The 23212-nt window shown below is 45.0% G+C and overlaps 1 protein-coding gene and 1 non-coding gene across 11 annotated transcripts in view; both read right to left on the reverse strand.

Moving 5' to 3' along the window:
• LOC101933621 (neutral amino acid transporter 9) overlaps nucleotides 1–23212 on the reverse strand; it is a 92103-nt gene that overhangs the window by 36166 nt on the left and 32725 nt on the right. For 6 of the 10 annotated variants that reach the window (XM_065598937.1, XM_065598944.1, XM_065598939.1 and 3 more), the window contains 7 exons: nucleotides 9940–10072; nucleotides 9173–9294; nucleotides 8973–9036; nucleotides 8753–8846; nucleotides 8055–8225; nucleotides 7216–7275; nucleotides 433–636 (listed from right to left, as the gene is read on the reverse strand). In XM_065598937.1, coding sequence (XP_065455009.1) covers nucleotides 433–636; nucleotides 7216–7275; nucleotides 8055–8225; nucleotides 8753–8846; nucleotides 8973–9036; nucleotides 9173–9294; nucleotides 9940–10072 — 848 coding nt within the window. Of the gene's footprint in view, nucleotides 1–432; nucleotides 637–7215; nucleotides 7276–8054; nucleotides 8226–8752; nucleotides 8847–8972; nucleotides 9037–9172; nucleotides 9295–9939; nucleotides 10073–16919; nucleotides 17120–23212 lie in introns of those variants that run through there. The other 4 variants (XM_065598942.1, XM_065598943.1, XM_065598935.1 and 1 more) reach the window with 3 other exon arrangements.
• Nucleotides 19601–19764, reverse strand: LOC112059894 (U1 spliceosomal RNA). Its single transcript, XR_002889158.1, has one exon. It is a non-coding gene; the product is annotated as a U1 spliceosomal RNA (small nuclear RNA).

Consider the following 23212-nt stretch of genomic DNA (forward strand, 5'->3'; position numbering starts at 1 on the left):
TTCAGTTTAGTGTTCTAGATCGTATTAGTTTTGAATTGTTAAATAATTAACAATGAGATAATGGAAGACCATTTCCAGGCATAAACACAAGGGAGGGTTGAGATTCTGCTGAATGCTGTTGTGCGGATATTATTTTCTATGTAAAAGACTAATAAGAACAGTATATTTAACCACTTAATATTTACTCTAAATACAATGAAACCTATTTAAAGGGTTACCCAAGGGAGCAGCAATACCCAACTCCCTTGCAGAGGCTGATCATTCACTAGAGGTCAAACAAACAAAACAGTACTGGAAACCTTGGAGATATTTCAAAGTTTGCTTAAGACAAGGAGTTGGCCACTGGAGGTGGGGTCATTACTACAGGTTTCGCTGTATTTGCTATGTATTTTATCAATAATAAATGAACAATACAGGAATGTTATTACCTACCTAGGATGTTAAACTTGGCAAAGAAAGAGGGAGACTTAAGATTTAGAAGGGGCAGAACAACAACAATCAGATAAAATGGTACAGTTCGTGATTTGCTCCACCACTCCTCAAACAGCTCAAAACTTGTGTTGTTGTTGTTGACAAAAGGAAACAGCCCACTTTTGTTGCCCGGTTGATCCTCATTGGCAGTACCTGGACAGATAACTGCAAGAACAAACAAACAAACAGGGCTTTGTTTACACAAAAGCTATGCAATGAATCAACAGATTCGGTACCTAAATCTCCCAGGGAGTAAGTTTACCACTGGGAGCCTAGGAGCACTCAGAAGCACCACTCTGGCAGCTCAGCTGCTGCTCGTCTGCTTCCTTCCATCCATTAGGGCCCACCACTAAGTCTACATTATGCTTGGAGCTGGAGGTGTGATTCCCAGCTTGAACAGAACATATTTGTGCTGGGGCATTAAACACAGTAGCATAGCCCCTATAGCATGTGCAGCAGCAAGGAGTGGCACAGGCTAACTACCTTGAGCCTAAACCCACTAGACTTCATAGGGATGTACTTGGAGCAGTTGGCCTGTGCTGCCACTGCCCATGATATCATGGCTACACTACTATTTTTAGCATACTAGCTTGATGAGAACTAGTATAAGCATGTCTAGGTGAGCTGGGAATCACTCCCCCAGCTTCAAGTGCAGACATAGCCTAAGTTTTCACTGCTGGGCCATACCCTGTTCTCCCTGCACTCTCAGCTGGTACCACCTTCACCTCAGCACTGAGTGCGGAGAGTTGACATAACTTAACAGCTGAATGTGAGGCTATACAATACCAACTAGCCTGCAGTCTGAGCGGACTGCTGCACAGGATCAACATCCAAGGGTATGGATACAGGACATGCGTGCATAGCTGTCTGTATGCATGTGTGTGCATGTAGCTGTGTTTACTCCATTGTGCATATATGTGTGCCTTTGTGTGGGTCTATGTCTGAGCAGCTTGCCTGTGCTGCAGTGCATGCACACATAGCAGTGTCTGCAAAACTGCCTCTGTGCATATGAGCAAATACATGGCTGAATGCACAAGTGAACATATCTGGCTGTGCATGTAAGCTGGGTGCATGGGTGCCTGCATTAACAGTAGCGTACACATGGTTTTGTGCACATCTCAGAGCAAATAATCAGTGGCTGTTCTAAAACTCCTGAATTAATAATTTACAGTGTCATATTGTTGGTGTACCAACCACAGCCACTACACATTAGGGAGGAGGAGACACCTAGAATAGGAGGCCCTTAAAATGTTTACATTTTAACTTATGGAGTGTACTTGGGGCTTTTTGTGGAAAAATGTAAATAGCAATTCCTGTCTTATATGTTGAAATATGAACCTGTCCTAATGTTCTCCTAGTCTCCATTTATACCTTTGTACTTCATAATGCTTTGTACCCTGTTAATCTCTTCCTCCCACGCTGGCAGCATGCCTGCCAGGTTACAATAACCTAAAGACAAAAAACTTTAGACAGTATTTTGACTTTTCCTGAAATTTAAAGCGACAGAGTAATATTAATTACTGTTTTCTAATTGGTTTTCTCTCCATTGTTTCACAACCCCTTGAAAAATGCTTTTGTCTCTACTGATTAGATCCCTTTCTGTTTAGCAGAAGTATTCGGGGCTGCCAAGTGACATTCAAGCATCTGACAGCCCTGTCCTGCCTGCCTGCAGAAGCTGCAGTTGCACTTTTTGGTCACTGGAGAAGATTGTGGCACATGGCTTCAGGCAGCCTGACAGAATGTCTGCCTCTCCTCTGGCTGCACCTCCTGCTGGATCTGAATGGGGAAAGGTGTGGCAATAGTGAGAGAAAGTGCAGGAGCAACCAGGGTGGCAGCAATAGTAGTGGGTAACCTGGCTGGCAGGGACTGTAGGTAACGGAGCCCCTGAGTGCCTCAGGCCACTTCCCAGATTGACTCTCATGGAGATACTGGGCAATCTGCTGCCGCAGGTTCTTTGGCAGAGCTGCTTTGTTTCTTGCCCCGTTAAGGGTAACTTTCCCACACCACTCTGCTGTCACTGTGGGGTGGGACCATTGCTGTACACAGGCAAGCCGTACAAGGGCCAGGGTAGAAGCTGCAGTCTTGGAGAAGACCCTCACTTGATTCCCTGCTCACCCTCAGCAGCGAGATATCTTCCCTAATGAACACAGCCTGTGGAAAATGTGGGGACAGGAATGATTATAAGGCACCCCCTACAGTGCTGGCTCTCCCCAAGAGCGACGTGCCCAGTGTCCAGTACATTCCTGGAACACTGATTTCCCCTGCCCCTGCGGTTACTCACCATTTTGGGGGTCTTGTGGCTCATGTGTGCTTGCCTGGGGTCAGCCAGTTAGTGACAGGTATGTGAATAGAGGCTGTGTTTTAAATCAGTGGTCTGTGTGTTGCAAACAATACGGCTTCTGTAAAATGTTGCATTTTGGCTTCACAGATATGACCTTGGGAGCCCAGCCTCCCTCTTTGTTATCACCAGCTGAACAGAATTAGAAAGTGGCCACTAAGAACTAAAGAGACTTTCTGCATGAGGTCATGATGCACTCTGCAGCCAAAAAAAAAAAAAAAAGGACACCACAAGAAGTGAAGGAGTAATGGGACAGTGAGAAGAGAATGCGAAGCGTCAGAACCAAGCCACGGAGTGGCTCTTAAACGCTATGGAGCGCCAAGTGGACACGCTCCAGGCGCTACTAGCACTGCAAACTGAGCAGCTCTGCGCCCACCCTCCCCTGCAGCCACTGTCACAAAACTCTTTCCCAGGCGCCCCACCCCTACCCATACTGCCCACACACTCTGATCAACCTCCTGGCTACAGTCTGTACCCGCTGCATTCCACTCCTACCCCATACTCCCAGTACCCACTGCACTCAACACCTGTTCCTCTGCAGTTTAGCCCTGCTGAAGTACAGTACCCACTGCACTGTACTCCAAAGGACAAGGCTGCATAGGATACCTGGACATACACAAATCTTTAACCATCCCGGGACCCCACCTCCTCCTGGGACCCTCCCTTCTCCCATCCCCCACAGTGCTGATGTGTTTTTTTGTTTGTCTCTCTCCCCCCTCCGGTTGTGTTTTTTAATAAAATAATTGTTTTGGTTTGAAAGCTCTCTTTATTCCATTAATTGAAAGCAAACAGAGCCCGCAAAGCAGCAGGCAATTTTCTTACACCTTGATAGTGCATCATCTGCACCACTCACAATCACCTCCTAGCATTACAAGCACTGCACTCCTGAGCATAGCAACAAATATTAGTGGCTTTCAGCTTCAAATTGCTGCCTCAAGGCATCCCTGATCCTTATGGCCCCACACTGTGCCCCTCTAATAGCCCTGGTCACTGGCTGTTCAAATTCAGCCTCCAGGTGCTGAGCCACAATGGTCCACCCTGGCTGAAGCTTTCACCCTTCCCTTCAAATATTATGGAGCGTACAGCACACGGCTATAAGCATAGGAATATTGTCATCAGCCAGGTCCAGCCTCCCATATAGGCAGCACCACTGAGCCTTTAAATGGCCAAAAGCACACTCGTCAGCCGTTCAGCACTTGCTCAGCCTGTTGTTGAACCACTCCTTACTGCTGTCAAGGTGCCATGTGTATGGCTTCGTAAGCCACAGCATTAAGGGGTAGGCAGGGTCTCTCAGAATCCCATTGAAAATTTCAACTTCCCCTACGGTAATCTTCTGGTCCGGGAAGAAAGTCCCTGGTTGCAGCTTCCTGAACAGGCCGAAAGAGGTGTGCATCTAGGGTGACCAGATGTCCCGATTTTATCGGGACTGTCCCGATATTTGCTTCTTTGTCCCGCGTCCCGACCAATGTTTGGTCGGGACACTGGACAAAGAAGAAATTTTCCCTTCCGCTCCGGCTCCGCCCCCTTCTCCCCCCATTGGCTCCCTCCTCAAATCCCCGCCCTGGCCCCGCCTCTTCCCCAGCATTCCTCCTCCCTCCCAGGCTTGCAGCATGGCGGTGCAAGCCTGGAGGGAGGGGGTGGCGGCGGTCCCTGGATCCTGGAGCTGGTAAGTCAGCTCCAGCACCCGGGCACCGGGCGGGCAAAGGGGGCCTGGCAAGGGAGGGAGACGGCGGGCTCAGCTGTGAGCCCCCCCGCCGCGCCAGAGGGCTTCTTCCCGCGGGCTGCCTCACCCGGGGCCGGGAGTGCAGCCTGGAGGCTGCTCCAGCCCTGCAGCCCGCGGGGCAGCGCGGTGGGTCCGGGCGGGGGCAGCGCGGAGCGGGCGGGGGGTGGGTGGGTGGCGCGGGCTGAATCCCCGCTGCTGCTGGGGATCCCCGCGCCTCTCCGTCCCGCTCACGGCTGCGGCTCCTTCCTGGCCGGACGCGCCCCCCCCGGCTTGCCCCGCGCACATGCGGCGCACATCCAGCTGCTCCTTCCCGGCGGGAGGGAGACTAGGCGCGGGGGACGCGCGCCGCATGTGCCCGGGGCAGCGGGGGGGGGGGGGGGGCGCGTCGCGTCGGGAGGGAGCCACAGCCGCGAGCAGGAGGGAGAGGCGCGGGGCTCCCTGGCAGCAGCGGGGATTCGGCCCCTGCCACCCACCTGGCTCCTGCCCGCTCCGCGCTGCCCCCGCCCGGACCCACCGCGCTGCCCCGCATATGTCCGTGGCGGGCCAGGGGGTGGGAGGCTCCGCGGGGAGGGCAGCGCGCGGGGCCTGCTAATGCCCCAGGCCCCTTAAAATTTTTTTGGCTCCGCCCCCTTTTTTGGCTCCGCCCCCGTCCCGCTATTTTACACTTGTAATCTGGTCACCCTATGTGCATCATGCACCTTTCCGGGCCAGCCTGTGTTAATGTCCGTGAAATGCCCAGTGATCCACAAGCGCCTGGAGAACCATTGAGAAATACACCTTCCAATTAATGTACATGGTGGCTAGGTGGTCGGGTGCCACAACTGGAATATGCGTGCCATCTATCGCCCCTCTGCAGTTAGGGAAACCCATTTGTGCAAAGCCATCCACAATATCATGCACATTGCCCAGAGTCATGGTCTTTCGGAGCAGGATGTGGTTATCAGCCCTGCACACTCCCGTCAACACAAGTCCAACGGTAGATTTTCCCCACTCCAAACTGGTTAGCAACCGGTTGGTAGCAGTCTGGAGTTGCCAGCTTCCACAGTGCAATTGCCACGCACTTCTCCAACAGGGCAGCTCTCATTCTCATGTCCTTGCACTGCAAGGCTGGGGCAAGCTCTTCACATAGTGGTTTTCCTCATCCGAAAGTTCTGCAGCCTCTGCTCGTCATCCCAGATGTGCATGACTATGTGATACCACCACTCAGTGCTTATTTCCCAAGCCCAATAGGACCACAGGAGCCACTGTGGTCCGCACCTCCGTGAATGACACAAGCAATCTCTTGTCGTAGCTATTACATGTGGCGAGATCAATGTTGCACTCCTCATGCCTTTGCAGTTTAGGGAATAACTCCACTGCCACTTGTGACATGTTGGTCAGAGAAAGCAGCATATTGGTCAACTGTGTGGAATCCATTCCTGAAGACCAAAGAGGCAGAGGGTGCAGTACACAAAACCATTGAAAGACGGCGACAAATGAGGACTGAAGCACAGGGATTGCTGGGATGCAAAGCAATGCATCATGGGGCATTGGGACAGGACCTAGGATCCCCTGTGACCCCCTCCGCCTTCCCACAACTCTTAGCAGCAGAAGAGGAAGAGATGCTCTGTGGAATAGCTGTCCAGAGTGCACTGCTGCGAATACTGATGCAAGTGTGAACATGCTATTGTGCAGGCAGCAGACAGTGTGAACACACAACAGCGGTTTCTCTTCAGCGCTCTGAGCGGCGCTGTAACTGCTGGTGCTGTAACTCTGCCTGTTTAGACATACTCAGAGTTAGTGTGGCTTTTTAGTGTAGGGCTGTGTAAAGTATTTGCAGAGTACAAAAACCCATTCAAATTCAAGATAAGTTTGGGTTTTATGATGAAAGGCTCGCAGAGCTGGGCAGAGCGTTCCCTCAGCCTCTCCTGTCCTTACAGGAAACTCCAGGCTCCAGGATTTCCCTCCTTAACTGCTAGTGAGAGAGATACGCCCTCAAGCTTACAGAGAGTTCTTCTTCGGGTCTGAATTTTCACCTTGCAGGTCTAAAGAAGAGCTTTATGTAAGCTCAAAAGCTTGTCTCTCTGACCAACAGAAGTTGGTCCAATAAAAGATATCACAGTAGAACAGTGGTTCTCAACCTAGTTACCATTGTGGGCCACGTCCAATACTACCTGTATGGCCCTGAGGATGTCACATAGGCCGCAGCTGTGTGCTGATTAGGCCACAGATTAAGAACCACTGTTAAGAACCACTTCAAGAAACTAGAACCTCAGAGTTATGAGCACCAGAGTTATGAACTGACCAGTCAACCACACATCTAATTTGGAAGCTTAAGTACATAATCAGGCAGCAGCAGAAATATTAAAAATAAATACATACAGTACTGTTAAATGTAAACTACTAAAATTTATATAATATATATAAAAAAGAAAGCATTTTTCTTCTCCATAGTAAAGTTTCAAAGCTGTACTGTATTAACTCAATGTTCAGTTGTAAACTTTTGAAAGAACAACTATAACATTCTGTTCAGAGTTACGAACAACCGCCATTCTTGAGGTGTTCGTAATTCTGAGGTTCTACTATACCTCACCCACCTGGTCTCTGTAATATCTTTGGACTGACATGGTTACAACAACACTGCATATAATATCCCTTAAGAGTTATTTTATTGTGGAACATAGTACTATTGTGCTTTTCTTACCTCTAGTACTCCCATTAGTACCAGGAACAAGATCTGTTACGTTAATGTCATGAACATAATCTGAAAATAAGAAAAACAATCTTACTATGGTTTGCTCTACTCCTGCTGTTATCCCGTTCCTTCTCTCTGTAAATTTATGGAACTGAAATGAGAGAGGTAGAATAGAGTTTTGCAGTTTCTCACTAACTCCGAAATGAATAGTCTCAATCCCATCTAAAGACACCCGATTATTTCACTTGCAGCTTGATTTAGTATTGTGGAGATAGACAAAGTAGCTTTAGATGACATGGGTCATTTACTGGTGTCAGTTCCCATGTACCCATTGAACTTCTCCCATAGCTATGAGAGAGTCTCCAGTGATTCAGGACATTATAACCCATGATAAACATCATAGCATTGTCTTCTTTGTATAAGATGCCTTGCTTCACCTCTGAAAAAAACTCTCATTCACTGAATTAAAGAAGTCTGTAGGGCCAAATCTGTTGTGTGTATGTATATCAATACACAAAAACACACACAGGTCCATCAACATGGAAAACTAATTTTTTTATTTATATAACACACACACACACACACACACACACACACACACGTAGAAGATGCAACAAAAGTCATCCTTGCTTTGTGATGCTCTTTAAAGAAAGTCTAACTGGAAGTCACTCAAAGAAAGGCATACACCTGGAGAATTATAGAACTTTTAGAGAGGTTATAATTATGGTGCCCAAAATTAAATTTCTCTGGTGCTACAAAAAAGCTGATTTTAACAATTTGTCCCTGCGTTTCAGTACCTAGAATTTTGATTTAAACTAAACTGAAAAGACTTAAGCACTGATACTTACTGTATATAAATTTTCCTGTGTTGAACAAGAAGTTGGACATAAGTACCCAGTAAATAACCATGGCTCCAACAAGAGACACCATTGAAAATAAAAGACTGGACCATTGACCAAAGGATCCAAAATAGTACTTGCAAACATCTGGGAATTCCCAGTTTGAGGTATCTATTAAAGCTGAATAAAGACAAAAATACAAAAAAGGTGATTAAACATGAGAATACTCTGATTAAGAGAAATTGTGCTGTTTACATAGAACTCTGATTCAAAGTAAAAAAAGTCTCCTACTGCTAGATAAATGCCACCAACTTAAAGTACAACACTTGTCAGGGGACAACATTCTGTTCCATAACTTGATTTCTATTACATCAGATGGTTGGTGGAGTTTGACTGAAGGAGTTCAGATGTGGTTAAATTTGCTTAAAGAAACAGGTCCCTATAAATTAAAGAGGTAATATGACAGGTAGAGATGGACCCCAAGCCACAAAGTCTCAATCCAGAACCCAAACTTCCCCAAAATTCAGGGACATCCAAATGAGGAGTTTTTGTTTGAGTCCCATATCTAACCAACAGTAAATCAAAGAAATATTCAGACAAAAAACACTGGCAGAAACACAAACAGTAATAAAAAAAAACCTCATCATTCAGGATCTCAAGATCTCACACTTTACACAAGAACACTGTGTAATGTAACAGATTCTTACGTATCATTGTCCGTGATTTCACAACTCTGTAACAGCAATAAAGTGTCAAGCTGCCCATTAGCAAGATCAAACAGATTCCAGTGGTAAATCCTGCCTGTTTAAGAGGAGAAATACATTTATATTTTTGCGCATTAACAATAAATGTTGATGCAAATAGAACAAAAGAACACTGCAAATGTTTTCCATGCAAATATTTTTTTCTAATACACATTGATCTTACCTGTTTTATTCCCCATGGCATACTTAGTATAGATGTGCCCATCATTGTATTCCAGATCATAAATCTGAAGAACACAGAGAATTAAGGAGCATTGTTATTTCATGCCACCTTTTTAGAAACATAAAAGTTATTAAATTTCAATAGACAACTTCCAATATAATGCAATTTTGGGCTACCATACAAGAAAGTATTTAACATACATTGTCACTATGCTGGAGTTTTTGCCATAACCATCAGTGCAACCATCGATTTTGAAAGCAGTTCCTAATGGACTATACACATAAATTTCTTCTGGAGCTGGAAGTACATGATCAGGAGCAATCTAATAGAGGGATAAAACAAGATGTATTAGTAACAACAAAGAATCTCTGATGTTCCACTTATACTAAGTTGACTACTTACTATAAGAAAAACATGAAACTTTTAATGAAAAGTACATTTTCAAGCAGATCTGTTCTATTTTTAAAGAAAAATTGATGGCTGAATTATTCTTCTGTAGAAGAATACAGCATTTGCTCTCATCCACATCACAATCCACCAACTACTTTATGAAAATATTTTCTCAGTGACCGGCTACACACAGAAAATGCCCTAAGTTATCAGGCTTGGATACCTAAATTTAGGTACATAGAATTCCATGTTGACAACTTAAATATGTATTTATGAACGTTCTGGTGACGAAGTATTAAGACAGGGCCAAGATTGTAAAACTCAGGACTGTTTGCATATCTTAGTCATAGTTTTCACCACCTAAGAAGGCAGTTGTGACTTGCAGTTCTATGTAAACTCAAGCATGCTTAGCCAGGAAGGCCTCATTTAGAAGCAATCCTCAACGTTTGTTTTAACTGGGGTTTTTCCTTTTTATTTTTCAATTGTAAATTGCACAAGTCAGGAACTTACAACACCCACTACACCCTGCATGTCATGTCCATTAATTAATGGCATCTTTAACCCATCTTTTCCTTACCAGTGCCCTATCTGAAGGAGAAGTGAGCTTGCTATAGTAATGAATCCGCTTATTCATTGCTGAGGCTTCATCTGTAACTCTTTGTGTGTCATCATTCACACTGACAATATTTGAAGGCTCTACGTGGAATGGCCTAAAGGGAAAAGGCACAACAAACAACCTTTAATGAAACTGTTAACAGAAGAGAAATAAATTAGATATTCAGAAAATGATTTTGTATCACTCAGGAATAGATTACCATCCATATTGCAACTGCTTAATGCACTGCTTTCTAACTGAAAGAAGGGAAGGCGCATTCTACAAATGCAATATTTATCTCCTTATATAACCCATATTAAAAGGGAATTGGACCAAATTCGGATGTGCTAGGTTGCACCTGCATAACAGAGCAGAATGGTGACCAGTATCTAGTTTAAAATAATGGACCAAATTGCCTTGGGTTACACTAGCATAAATCCAAAGCTCAATTAAGTTAATACTTGTTCTAGCTTTATACCAGAATTTGCCGCAGTATATTTTTAAAAAGTTTATTTTTAGTCCTCATTTATCTCACTGTTTCCCTTTGAATGGCATTTGATTAATCACTAGGAACACGATTCTCAGGAACAAAAAAATCCCAAGGGACAGATTATGGCCCATCCCTAAGCAGTCATGCGGCAGCATACACAATAATATCTCCACCTCTCCTTCCAGCATTGGATGTAGAGGTTCCATACCCAGTAGTTCCTCAAACACAGGCACATAGGGAATGGGTGGAGAGGGGTAGGCAGTGGGCTCAGTTCCTTCCCTGGACTGCTTCTTCACTGCCCTTAATACAGGGCTAGATTTACCAGAGATAGACAGAATCTTACCCCAATTATGGTAAAGAAAAATTATAATTTCTACTTCTGTATCATAGCAATATATAGACACAGAGTCTGAATGCTTTGTCAAGAACTCTTTATTTCTATATAGGTACAGGACTCCATTGGCTTAGTAAGACATTAGCCAAAGCCACATGAGAGTTTAGAAATAAAAGTTGTATTACTTGCTTGCAAACCTTATTAAACTGGTATTGCTTCCCTTCACCTGTGCTTTTATTGGCTAAACTCACTAAGATTTATAAACACAACAACAATATTCAGATTTGTTCATCTACTTTACACACACACACACCCAAAAAAAGTTATAAAAATAATTTAAAAACCCCCCAGCAAATTACAGATAACAACCAAAACAGCTATTACAGATAACAGCAATAGTAAAAACTGAGTCAGGAAGAAAATTTTATTTTTCCTGCAATAAGAACCAGGTCTATTTGAATGTGCGGAGTCTGAGCCAAGACACACAAAAAAAAGATGGTGGCCAGTTGCCTTTACAGCAGCTCCCAATAACAGGATGATCTCTAAAGGGTTGCATGGTTTTCAACTCCGCCTTCATTCTGGGACACCATTTTCCCTGACCAAGTTCCCATCCTCCTCCCAGCTACAAAATTAAGCATTTATATCACAGCACAAACTTGCATCAGGAGGTTAATAAAGCCTGATCTGGAACTGTAATGCATCTCTGTGACTGGCTGCTAGGAGACACCCGACAGAGATGGAACTTGCTGCCCAAGCCCTGAATGCTGAGAGAATCATTTCTGTAATACTCCCCATTCTTAACAGCACAAGACAGAAGACAGAAATGCATGTTTTCCTCTGAGCTGATGTAAGCAGATAGGAAAAGCATGGTACTTTGTACAAGTCACAAATAGTTTGTCCATTTGGAAGTATTAAAGTAATACATTATTTCTAGATGAACTTATAGTCTATACTTTGTTATTTTTGTTCATTTTCTCTCCCTCTTGAAAAAATTGTTTAATTTATTAGATCCTTTCCCACATCTCATCACTTAATTTTTTTTTCATTTTTAAGTACACCCAATCAAGATTTTTTTGGACTGTAAAAATATGAAGGGGGAAAATACTGGTTTTATTTTTATCTATACTTGGGACATGAAGGTGTATCTGTATGAATTAAGAAAAAATAAATCCTAACTAAATATATTAGATTGAACACAATCATGAAGTAAAACTGTTGCTGAATTTAGTTAAGTGTGGAAAATGAAGGGTTAACTAGTCCAACATAGGTACAGAAAGGACATATCTACGCACAGATCTCATTTCAAGGCACACTCATTTTAGTTGAGAAGTCATGATACTCTATACATTTGGTCTCCCCGCACTTCTAATGTAAATAACTTTCAACAACAAAAGCAAGATTTGTGAAACTAAGGTTAAAGTTATTCATAATAAAGGGATGAAACCCACAGTCTTTTTTAAATGACCTGTATGAATAATTGGTTTCTCTTTCTCATTTGGGTTTTTGACACATGCTGTTTCCACATATGGGACATGGTAGCATGAGAGGTATACATCTATTTATACCTTACTCAGACTGAATGCACAGTATAAAGATCCAATGAGGTCTAGCTTCTTCTGCCCCACCTGGAATTAATATTGTTGGCACATCTCCTCTGTTGTTCCTGTGGGAAAGCTACACTAAAGAAGTGAGGCTTACGCTCCACTTCCATGTGGAGAGATCTGTGGCAGTTTTTGCCTCTTCTGGAATGGTGCTCAATAATCTTGGACCAGCTGCCATGAAAGTTCTCCCCTTAGCTATGTGGCACTAAGCTGTTGAAGGAGATCAGGTTTTGAAACCGAACAGCTTGGGTCAATACAGTAGACCAGTTAAACTTTTTTTTGCCCCCCCAAGGACCACCTGAAAATTGCTGAGGGTCTCGGTGGACCACTTAATAATCTTTCCAACTGTTTTTTGTACCGTTAGCTAACTATTGTAAAGCACTTTGGATAAAAGTGACATTTTTAAAATAAAATAAAAAACCCCCACCAATAATAGACTTTTTTTGTTCCACAAATAAAATCAAACAACTCATTTTAATATCAGTAGCCTTACATTTCTAATGCAATGGATGTGCCCTCTCCTCCACCGCGGCAGCCCCAGAACTGGGGCTGGAAGGAGGGGGGGGGTGTCTCTCCCTCACTATGGCAGTCCCCGAGCTGGGGCTGGGAAGGAGGGGGGGCTCCCACGCCTTGGGAGCCACCAAGCTGGGCTAGGAAGGAGGGGAGTGTCTTTCCCTCTCTCCCCCCACCATGGCAGCCCCCAAGCTGGGGCTGGGAAGGGGGAGAGGGTCTCTCCCACTGCGGCAGCCACCGAACTGGGCTGGGAAGAGGGGGAGGGGAGTGTCTTTCCCTCTCTCCTCCACCACAGAGCTGAGGCTGGGAAGGAGGGCTGTCTCTCCCTAGCAGCCACAGCCCTGGAGCTGGGGAAAGTAGCCTCTTTTGCTGGCTGCCATACCTCTGCATGTCCCAAATTCCCTCCACCCCCTCTTCTCACTCACTGCCCCCTCCCACCTACCCCCATTCACCCCATTGGCCACCAACTCATCTTACATGTGCATCTTCTCAAGGGTCCAGGCACCTAGTTAGTGGAGCCATGCCTGGGCAGCTTCACTAATTAGGGAACTCCACCAACATAAAGCTCAACAGCTCTATCAGATCACTGAGAAACCTTCACTCTCAGGAAGGAACTCACATGGGGTCACTCAAAAGACAATAGGAATAAAAAGAGGCATAATGGGGGGAAAATTGGCATGACTATGAGTGTTAATTCAGAGAAACAATAGTGCGGGTGATACCCAAGCACTGAAAGAGTAAATGGAGGGCCAGAAGAGTTCAACGGATCTGCTTTTTTTCAGGACAACAGTACTATTATACTCTACATTTAAATATTAATCCAACTGACAATATTCACTTGGGGCAGAAATTCTACCACAGGGGAACCAGTGTGTTTACCACTAAATGGTAGGTACAGACAGGATGCTGGAACCCCACACTGCAGATTTACATCTCCTGCACACTACAGAACTGTTCTGTGCATGGGACACCAAGGCCACAGCTCACTTGGGAGATGCAATGGGACGAGGCCATGGGATTTGCTATTACATTTACCCACTAGCCATTCTCTCCAATGCACGAGAGCACAGTAAACGTGGAGCTACTGCAGCTCCACTGCCAGGGAACTGAAACTGCTTCCTCCCCAGCTTCCTTAGTCATATTGTGTACTTGGTCCATGGTTAATGCAAGGAACCCTTGATACTAATCAGACATGTTTGTATTGTCCAAGATATGATATTTGGAAATAAATAAAATGAAAACTAAGGACTGGGAAATTTCTTGTATTTAAAAAAAAAAAATAAAATAAAAAAAAAAAGGGCTTCAATACCACTGGTCAGGAGAATTCAGTTGTTGAGCTACATGCATTTTGTGACTAACATTCATAAGGATCACAGGACAACTAAGGCACATATTAATAAAAATATGAATGAAGGACTAAATTTATAAGACCTACTATATCTCAGGGTTTTACCTTGCCATTTCAGAAATACATCTCTTTCTTTTAGAATGATAATCTCAGATACTAGGATGGTCTGCATTAGGTCCAGGAAAAGAAACCCTCTGAAATCTTTCTGGATGGAACTGCCAAAAAGATATACATGCAAAAAGAGTAAGGGAAATCCCATATATGAATGGGAATGTAGATTAAACATGGATTTTTATTTATTTATGTGCAAAAGTGTGGCTATAGAAACTGCACCCACAGAAAAGGGCAGAATATGGCATAAATTTGGCTAGCCTAGTTGTGTGCAGAAATCTGCCAGAATTTTCATTATCTTGAAAAACTGGCATATTCTGCTTCTCTGAAAATAGTGATGAGTAATATTTTAGAAGGCCTACAAAATGGAATGCACATTTCAGAACAAGAATTGAAAAGGGGTATGTTTAGGGCCACTCTGGACAAGAACATAATATTTCACATTGTAGAGGTACCCTTGTTTGGATCTGAAACACTTATCACTACTGAATAGCCAATGCTGTACATATGTTGAATAATATTCAGAATGAGGCCTTTAAAACAAGACTTTTTTTACTTCACTATATTATTTTGGTGCTCCTCCATGACACTATTTAACATTTCAAGTCATAGAAACATTTATTTTGTGTTCAAATTATACTGTCTCACCATAACTCAAAGACATTTTTAACATTTCAACTTGAAGGCACTTTACTTGCTTTCATATATGAAGATTTAGAGCTGCTACAAAGCTGAAGAAGGAATAATGGGTGAGCTGTCAGTATGCTCTCTAAAGAGAGAAAAAAAGACTTCATTTAATGTGTTTAAATGCAGAAAAATGTCTTTTGACCGGCACTGCCATTCACTGTATGATTGTGGAGCACCTAGCACAATGGGGATTCAATCTGGTTCAGGCCTGTAGATGCTACTAAGGGCCTTCCTTCTTCTCCAGTTCACTCATGGAAATCAATCTGCTCTGTGAAACTCACCAGCAGCCCTGTTCATAGGGTATTCTGGGTCCTAACTGTGCATATTTCACATGTTTGTGTCTGCAGACCCCTATCCTGCAACCAGATCTGCATGGGATCAGTAATCTACCCATACAGATTCAACTGAAGGAACAGGGCCTGATAAACTCTTTGTGGCAGGGATTGTGTTGTTTGTTTAGCATATTTTTCTGTGGAAAGCATATCATGTTCAGTTATAATAGCCATCAGTGTTCTTGCACTGATATATGCCTTCATCAGTATATCTATATTGGTTACTTGTAATTCTTCATGCTAACATAGCTTTTATTCTACAAAATGCTGTACAAACTGACAAATAATAATGCTTTAAATTTTACCATAGACCTCCCATTGCCCCAATATTTGAGCTTTGTAATAATCTCATCATTAAATACTATGGATATTAACCCAGCTGTAGAAATAATGAATCCCTTACTGCAAAAAGAAAACACAGAAGAACCTTTTTGCTCAATTACATAGTCTATTATTTCTTTGCACAGGCACTTAGCTACATTTGTTCTGTGGTTAGAAGATTTTTAGCCTCCAAAGATATCTATCCAGCATCCTTCACGGTCTCTAAATTCACAAGAAAACTTTAAAAAAAAAAAAAAAAAAAGGGAAAAGAGAACCACTTCTGAGGAAAAGAAACCCCTTAGCTCCCTCCCCCTATGCTAATACTCTTTTTCACTAGGGAAATTTAGAGATGTTTATTTTTCATACTGACTGCTCCTGCATCTTCTTTCATCTTAAACTCCCACCCTTTTATTCTTTTTAAATCCCCTGCCTTTTTCTCCCATTAGTTCCCCCTGTAGCAGAAGGTCAGGAACATTAGGAGCATCCACTATAGTGGTTTTCAAACACTTGTACATTGGAGAATTACTTCTAACACAAATGCCTTCAAGTATCATCCTCACAACTCCAAAAACATTCCTTAAGACAGTTACAGAATTTATTTACATAAAAATGTTATAATCAAAGAGCCTGAAAGGCAAAACCCCCCCCCTAACTTTAATTCAACGGGTGCTGTTGCTGCACCTGCATAGTGACATCCCAAAATTAAGGTCTGTAAAAAAATTACTATATTAAGATATACCAACAACCTAAGAATTACATAGTTAGCAAATCATTCATACTGAATAATTAGAAATTCTAAAGAAATAAAAAAGCAACAGTGCCTACTTTAATAGACTTGTATTATGTTACAAAACCATTTACCTCTCTAGTATATTTTTTGTTAAACAAAGAAAAAAAATCTTTAATAGGTTAAGACACATAATTACATACCAATGAAAAACTATTTTGGGGGCAATTCAACAACACATCTTAAACCAAACAAACCCAATTGGTCACCTTACAGTTTTAAAAAAATCCATCCAAGGCTACTCAGAATAATTAACTTATTAACTAGGAAAAGAATCAACTATGAAACAAACAATAACATCCCATAATATACAACAGAAAAATACTAAACATAAAAACCTTTAAAAATACAACATTATGTCTTCCTGTAATTAGTTTAAACACCAGAAAATAATATTCTAGAACCAACTAACAAAGGATACTAGAAAACACCACAAACCTATTTCTGATCATGGTATCCACAGGAACAGGTTTTAAAAAGAGCCTTCTGTTAGCACACCTGCACTGCTCCCTCTCACCCACTACTCTTAGCATAAGACAGATCTTTTTTCTCCTATTTACGGCTCCTAAAACCATACAACCAGGTAGCCTACTTTGTGTTAGTCAATCCACCCCACATGCCCACCTAGAAGAGGTTAAGATGGCCAGGCAGGCCAATTAACTCCATAGGCTGCACCTGGAGTGGGAGCCAGGGAGCAGGGAAGATTGAAAGCAGGCTCAGCTGGGCAGGAATAGGTGTAGCCTATAAAGCCAGGAAACTGGCCCTAGAAAAGGGCTGCTGAGAAAGGCTGCAATTGTACCCAGAGCAAGGAGGGCTATCAGGAGTTACAGGAAATAGTCCATGAAAGAAGTAAACTGATGGGTCAAGGGTCCCAAGAGTAGGGCTTGTGGTTCCCCTACCAGACACCAAAGGAGTGGCACCTAAGGCAATGAATAGGAAGACTGCCTACAACTAGTGAAGAAAGGACTTAAATACCCTGGAAGTGGGGGAATAGTAAGTGACCTGGCTAGTAGGCTAAGTCATGAAGAGGATACTGTGATCCCTAAGATGAAAAAAGACATACAGACCTAACTCAGGTGTGGTTCCCAGGTGTCCAATTTTCAACCAGAATGCTCAATCAAAAAGGGACCCTAGTGGCTCCAGTCAGCATGCCTAGGGGCTCTACATGCTGTCCCCACCCCAAGCACTAGCTCGGCAGCTCCCGTTGGCTGGAAACTGTGCCCAATGAGAGTTGAAGGGGCAGCACATAGAGCTGCCTGGCTGTGCCTCTGCATAGGAGCCGGAGTGGGGACATATCACTGCTTCTGGGAGTGGCCTGAGGTAATTGCTGCCTAGAGCATACACCCCAGCTCTGATCCTCCCCCTTCCCGCTGAACCCCTCAATCCCAGCCTGGAGTACACTCCTGTACTCCAAACCCCTCCACAGAGCCTGCACCCCCAGCCAGAGCCCTAACCCCCTACACCAGTTTGGAGCCGCCTCCTGCCTTCTCAACCCCTCAGTCCCAGTCTAGTGCACCCTCCTGTACCCCAAACCCCTCATCCCCACACCCCCAGCCAGAGGCCCCCCCCACCCCAGCCCAGTGACAATAAGCGTATAAGTGAGGGTGGGGAGAGTGAGCAACAGAGGGAGGGGGGATGGAATGAGGGGGGATGGAATGAGGCGGGGTGGGGCAAGCGTGTTCGGTTTTGTGCAAGTAGAAAGTTGGCAATGCTAGACCTGAGAGATGGTGATGGCATGCAACCATGGGAAGTGGCATTGACTTTGAGAGCTAATTGCCAGAGTGACTAGGAGGTGATGCCACGCTAATAGTGAGTGGAGCTCCCCATCACAAACCCTGTCCAAGGACTGGAGACTCAGGAAAAGCAGACTATAGGGATGCATACCTCATACTGGTGGCTATACTGCTATTCAGCAGAATTAAATCTGTGGTGGAGAGGGAAAAGACTTTCCAAAGACAACAGTGCCATCTTTGGGTCTTTTATGCAAACTGCACCTCACAAACACAGGCTTAGTAGTCAGACAGGCAGCAGAGCTGAAAAGCTAGATCTGGGTGATTGAGAGGCAGCAGGGGCACTGACTGCACTTCTCTCAAAACTGCCTTTAGCTGAGGTGGGTCAGAGCATCTGGCCTCGCCCTTCCCTTCCTTCTGCTCTAGCAGCACAGGCCACTGCTGCCAGGGAAGGCAAGAAAGAAAGTGCTTCTTGTAATGGAAGCAGAAATCACCAGATGGTGCTCTTACAGGGGGCTTTCTATCTATTTCAAGGTGAAAGCAGCTAGTTCTGAGAGAAACAGTGTCTGTTCCCAGCACTCTTCTGTAGCTCTCTAACCAAAATCCTTTCCTTTGCAGCAGCTGCTGCCTACAGATTAGACCCAAGTAAGGACAAATAATCAAGAGAACCAGCTTCCCCATAAGTGCTGCAACTATGGGTGCTGGGAGTCTTGCTACACCCCCTGGCTTGTAGTAATAACCCAAATACATGATTTCTGCTTTCAGCACCCCCCCAATAAAAGTGTTTCCAGCATCTCTGGGCTGAGACTAGGTAGGGAGATGGTGGGCAGCCCTAAAGACAGTGACATACAGGATATGTCTATGCTGCAGCTGGGAGGTGTGATTGACAGCACAGGTAGACAGACTTGTTAAAAAGGGCAGGATGGCTGTTGCGGCTTGGGCAGTGGTTCAGGCTAGCCACCTAAGCTTGGAGCAGCAGTTGGGTGGCCTTAGAATCAGGCTGCTAGCTGAGCTGCAGCCCATGAAACAACATCCATTGTGTTATTTTTAGCATGCTAGCTTGGGCTGAGCTAGTGAGAGTTTGTCTACCCATATTGGGAATCTCACCTTCCAGACACAGTTGTTAACATACCCACGACCAGCCAAGCCAAGGCGGGAACAAGCCTGCCATTACTGTAGGCACAGCTGTATGGAAAAACAGCGCTGCCCTGAAAGGCCAAGCATGGATCAGAAAACAGTAGGCCTGCACAGACAATGAGAAGGAAACAAAACAGGAAGGCAGGAGCAGGAAAAGCCTACAGGCACCTTAAGATACCTGAGCAACAGAAACTAAACAAGAAAGCTTAACAGAGCTCATGCTTTAGTTTCTCTTTGTGGATGACTAAATGCCAAGGAAAAGCATAAACACAACCCCTTATGACCACAAATGACACAGCTGAGTATCCCATATTAACAAAAATCACAGGAGTCGGCACATCCGGAGTGCAATGGATGAACCAAAGCAAAAACTAACCACCCTCCTAACCATAGTATCTCCCCCACCAGGGAAGTATAAGCTATAGTTGTTGCACATGTGCCACCCTCTCACCTACCATTCTTAGCATATGGCAAATCCTTCCCCTGCCACTTGCAGCTCCATTCAGCTGTATTACATGGTAGCCCAATTTGTGATAGCTGGGCCACAAGGGCCCCAGACATTCTTCAGTGTTAAGTACATGGCAAGAATTTGTCCTGCACTTCCTCTTTCCTCATCCCAGAGTACTCTGTTGTCTCTAATCTACATGCACAGCCCCGTGCCACTGTTTTGTAAGCTGCCTCAAGCAGACATCCTCCATCTCATTCTTGCCCTGCCCTGCTCAGGGAAGGTAAGCAGAGACCCATGTCTTGGAGGCTCTATGCCCTTGACTTGCATGTAAGCTTGAAGCCTTTCAGTCATTGGAGTCTCAGCAAAATTGGGTGGCAAGAAATCAGCCCACAGGGATGTGCTCCTGCCCTAGTGTCCATGGTAGGATGACTAGATAAAGTGTGAAAAATGGGGATGGGGGGTAATAGGTGCCTATATAAGAAGAAGCCCCAAATATTGGGGTTTTCCCTATAAAATTGGGACATCTGGTCACCCTAGCCCATGCTGGGGCACTCTTCTATGCAGATCTTGTTTCTCTGAAGTGAAGGTTTCTGGAGGAGACCTTGCTATCTACAGCCCTTTCGTGCATACTGCATCCTAGAGATATGGTGCTTGGTGAAAAGACAAAGTAGCAGAGCCAAATAGATCAATCAGTAATGTCCAAGAGGGAGCATGGTGCTGTTCAGAGGGGGGAGCATGGTGCTGTTCAGAGGGGGGAGCTCTGGGCTTGGGGTGCAGGCTCTGGGCTGGGGCCAGGGATGAGGAGCTTGGGGTGCAGGAAGGGTTCCAAGTTTGGGGGGGGCTCAGGGCTGGGGCAGGGGATTGGGGCACGGATTTACCTCTAGTGGCTCCCGGTCAGTGGCGCAGCCAGGGTGCAGAGGCAGGCTTCCTGCCTGTCCTGGCACCACGGACCGCGCTGAGCCCCAGAAGCAACCAGCAGCAGGTCCGGCTCCTAGGTGGAGGTGCACAAGCAGCTACGCGTGGCTCTCTCCCACAGGCACTGCCCAAACCAACCAATGGGAGTGTGGAGCTGGTGCTCGGGCTGAGTATGTAGCCCCATGGCCCTCCTGCCTACGAGCCGGACCTGCTGCTGTCCGCTTCCGGGGCACAGCGTGGTGTCAGAACAGGTAGGGACTAGCCTACCTTAGCCAGGCAGCACCACCGATGGGACTTTTAATGTCCCGGTTGGCGGTGCTGACCAGAACTGCCACGACCTAGTGCCTTACGTTCTGTGACCCCATACTGGGTCGTGACCCGCAGTTTGAAAACCACTGGCTTAGATGATGAGTTGGGAGGGAGAAACTGGGACTGGCTGGGCAAAGAGACTGGGGAAAGGAGCTGGGGAGGGTTGGAAGGGAACTAGGAATGGCTGGGCAAGGAGCCTGGGAGCAGGTGAAGACTGGGTGTGAGGGAGGGACTGGAACTTGGTGTCTGGAGTGGGAGATGAGGACTTGCTGGACAAAGAGACTGGGATGTGAAACCTGAGGAATAAAGACCAGGAATTTCTAAGTGAGGAGACTGAAACTGGAATAAGAAGCCTAGGGTAGAGAAGTGATAGGACTGAGACAAGGACAGGTTGGAGGGGAATAGGCAAAAGGGGCCAAGGGTTGAGGGAAATGAGCAGAAGAGTCTGAGCCCACTAGAGCATGTTCCTCTCCCTAGCCTGGAACAGAAGCTAAGATTCTTAAGTCTCACCATCCCTCTGCTGTCAGCAAATATCTGTAAAACTGGCAGTGTTTCATCCCCCTCTAATGCTGGTCCATATAGAAGATGACAACCTATTACTGCTATCAGTTACTCTGTTAGCCCAAGTGGAAGAGGTCTGTGTGGTGGATCTAAAGATTCTAATCCTGCTGCTGACCATGTGAGTGTGAATATGATGCCATATAATGCAATTTGTTTTTTTAGTTTGCATTTTTAAGGATGTAGGAAATTACACACAAACTTTGCTAAAAGAATATTACTAAGGTTGCAAAGTCAAGCACTCAAGTTAGGAAATGCCAGAATTAACACTGTCTGTGCATCCTTAATTCAGCCCCACTTGTGTGTACGGATTATGATAGTTTTTAATTATATGATAACATACTCCCCCTCCTCAATTCAGCCCCACTTGTGTGTACGGATTATGATAGTTTTTAATTATATGATAACATACTCCCCCTCCTTCCCCCCCCCCCCCAACACATTCCCCCCATAGAGTTCCTGCCCCAGGCTTCTCATCCCAGTCTCTTTGACTGTACTAGTCTCACCCCTCCATGCTCCGTGTCCAAGTCCCACCCCACTCATTGGATGAGGGGAAAGCAGTGGATGTGTTATTCCTTGACTTTAGCAAAGCTTTTGATATGGTCTTCCCACAGTATTCTTGCCAGCAAGTTAAAGAAGTATGGGCTGGATGAATGGGACTATAAGGTGGATAGAAAGCTGGCTAGATCATCGGGCTCTATGGGTAGTGATCAATGGCTCCATGTCTAGTTGGCAGCTGGTTTCAAGTGGAGTGCCCCAAGGGTCGGTCCTGGGGCCGGTTTTGTTCAATATCTTCATTAATGATCTGGAGGATGGTGTGGACTGCACTCTCAGCAAGTTCCCAGATGACACTAAACTGGGAGGAGTGGTAGATAGGCTGAAGGGTAGGACTAGGATACAGAGGGACCTAGACAAATTAGAGGATTGGGCCAAAAGAAACCTGACGAGGTTCAACAAGGACGAGTGCAGAGTCCTGCACTTAGGATGGAAGAATCCCATTCACTGTTATGGACTAGGGACCGAATGGCTAGGAAGCAGTTCTGCAGAAAAGGATCTAGGGGTTACAGTGGATGAGAAGCTGGATATGAGTCAACAGTGTGCCCTTGTCGCCAAGAAGGCTAATGGCATTTTGGGCTGTATAAGTAGGGGCACTGCCAGAGATCGAGGGATGTGATAGTTCCCCTCTATTCGACACTGGTGAGGCCTCATCTGGAGTACTGTGTCCAGCTTTGGGCCCCACGCTACAAGAAGGATGTGGAAAAATTGGAGAGAGTCCAGCGGAGGGCAACAAAAATGATTAGGGGTCTGGAGCACATGACTTATGAGGAGAGGCTATGGGAACTGGGATTGTTTAGTCTGCAGAAGAGAAGCATGAGGGGGGATTTGATAGCTGCTTTCAACTACCTGAAGGGGGGTTCCCAAGAGGATGGATCTAGACTGTTCTCAGTGGTACCAGATGACAGAACAAGGAGTAATGGTCTCAAGTTGCAGTGGGGGAGGTTTAGGTTGGATATTAGGAAAAACTTTTTCACTAGGAGGGTGGTGAAGCACTGGAATGGATTACCTAGGGAGGTGGTGGAATCTTCTTCCTTAGAGGTTTTTAAGGTCAGGCTTGACAAAGCCCTGGCTGGGAT

Source organism: Chrysemys picta, chromosome 6, assembly GCF_011386835.1.
Source record: "Chrysemys picta bellii isolate R12L10 chromosome 6, ASM1138683v2, whole genome shotgun sequence".
NCBI lineage: Eukaryota > Metazoa > Chordata > Testudines > Emydidae > Chrysemys > Chrysemys picta.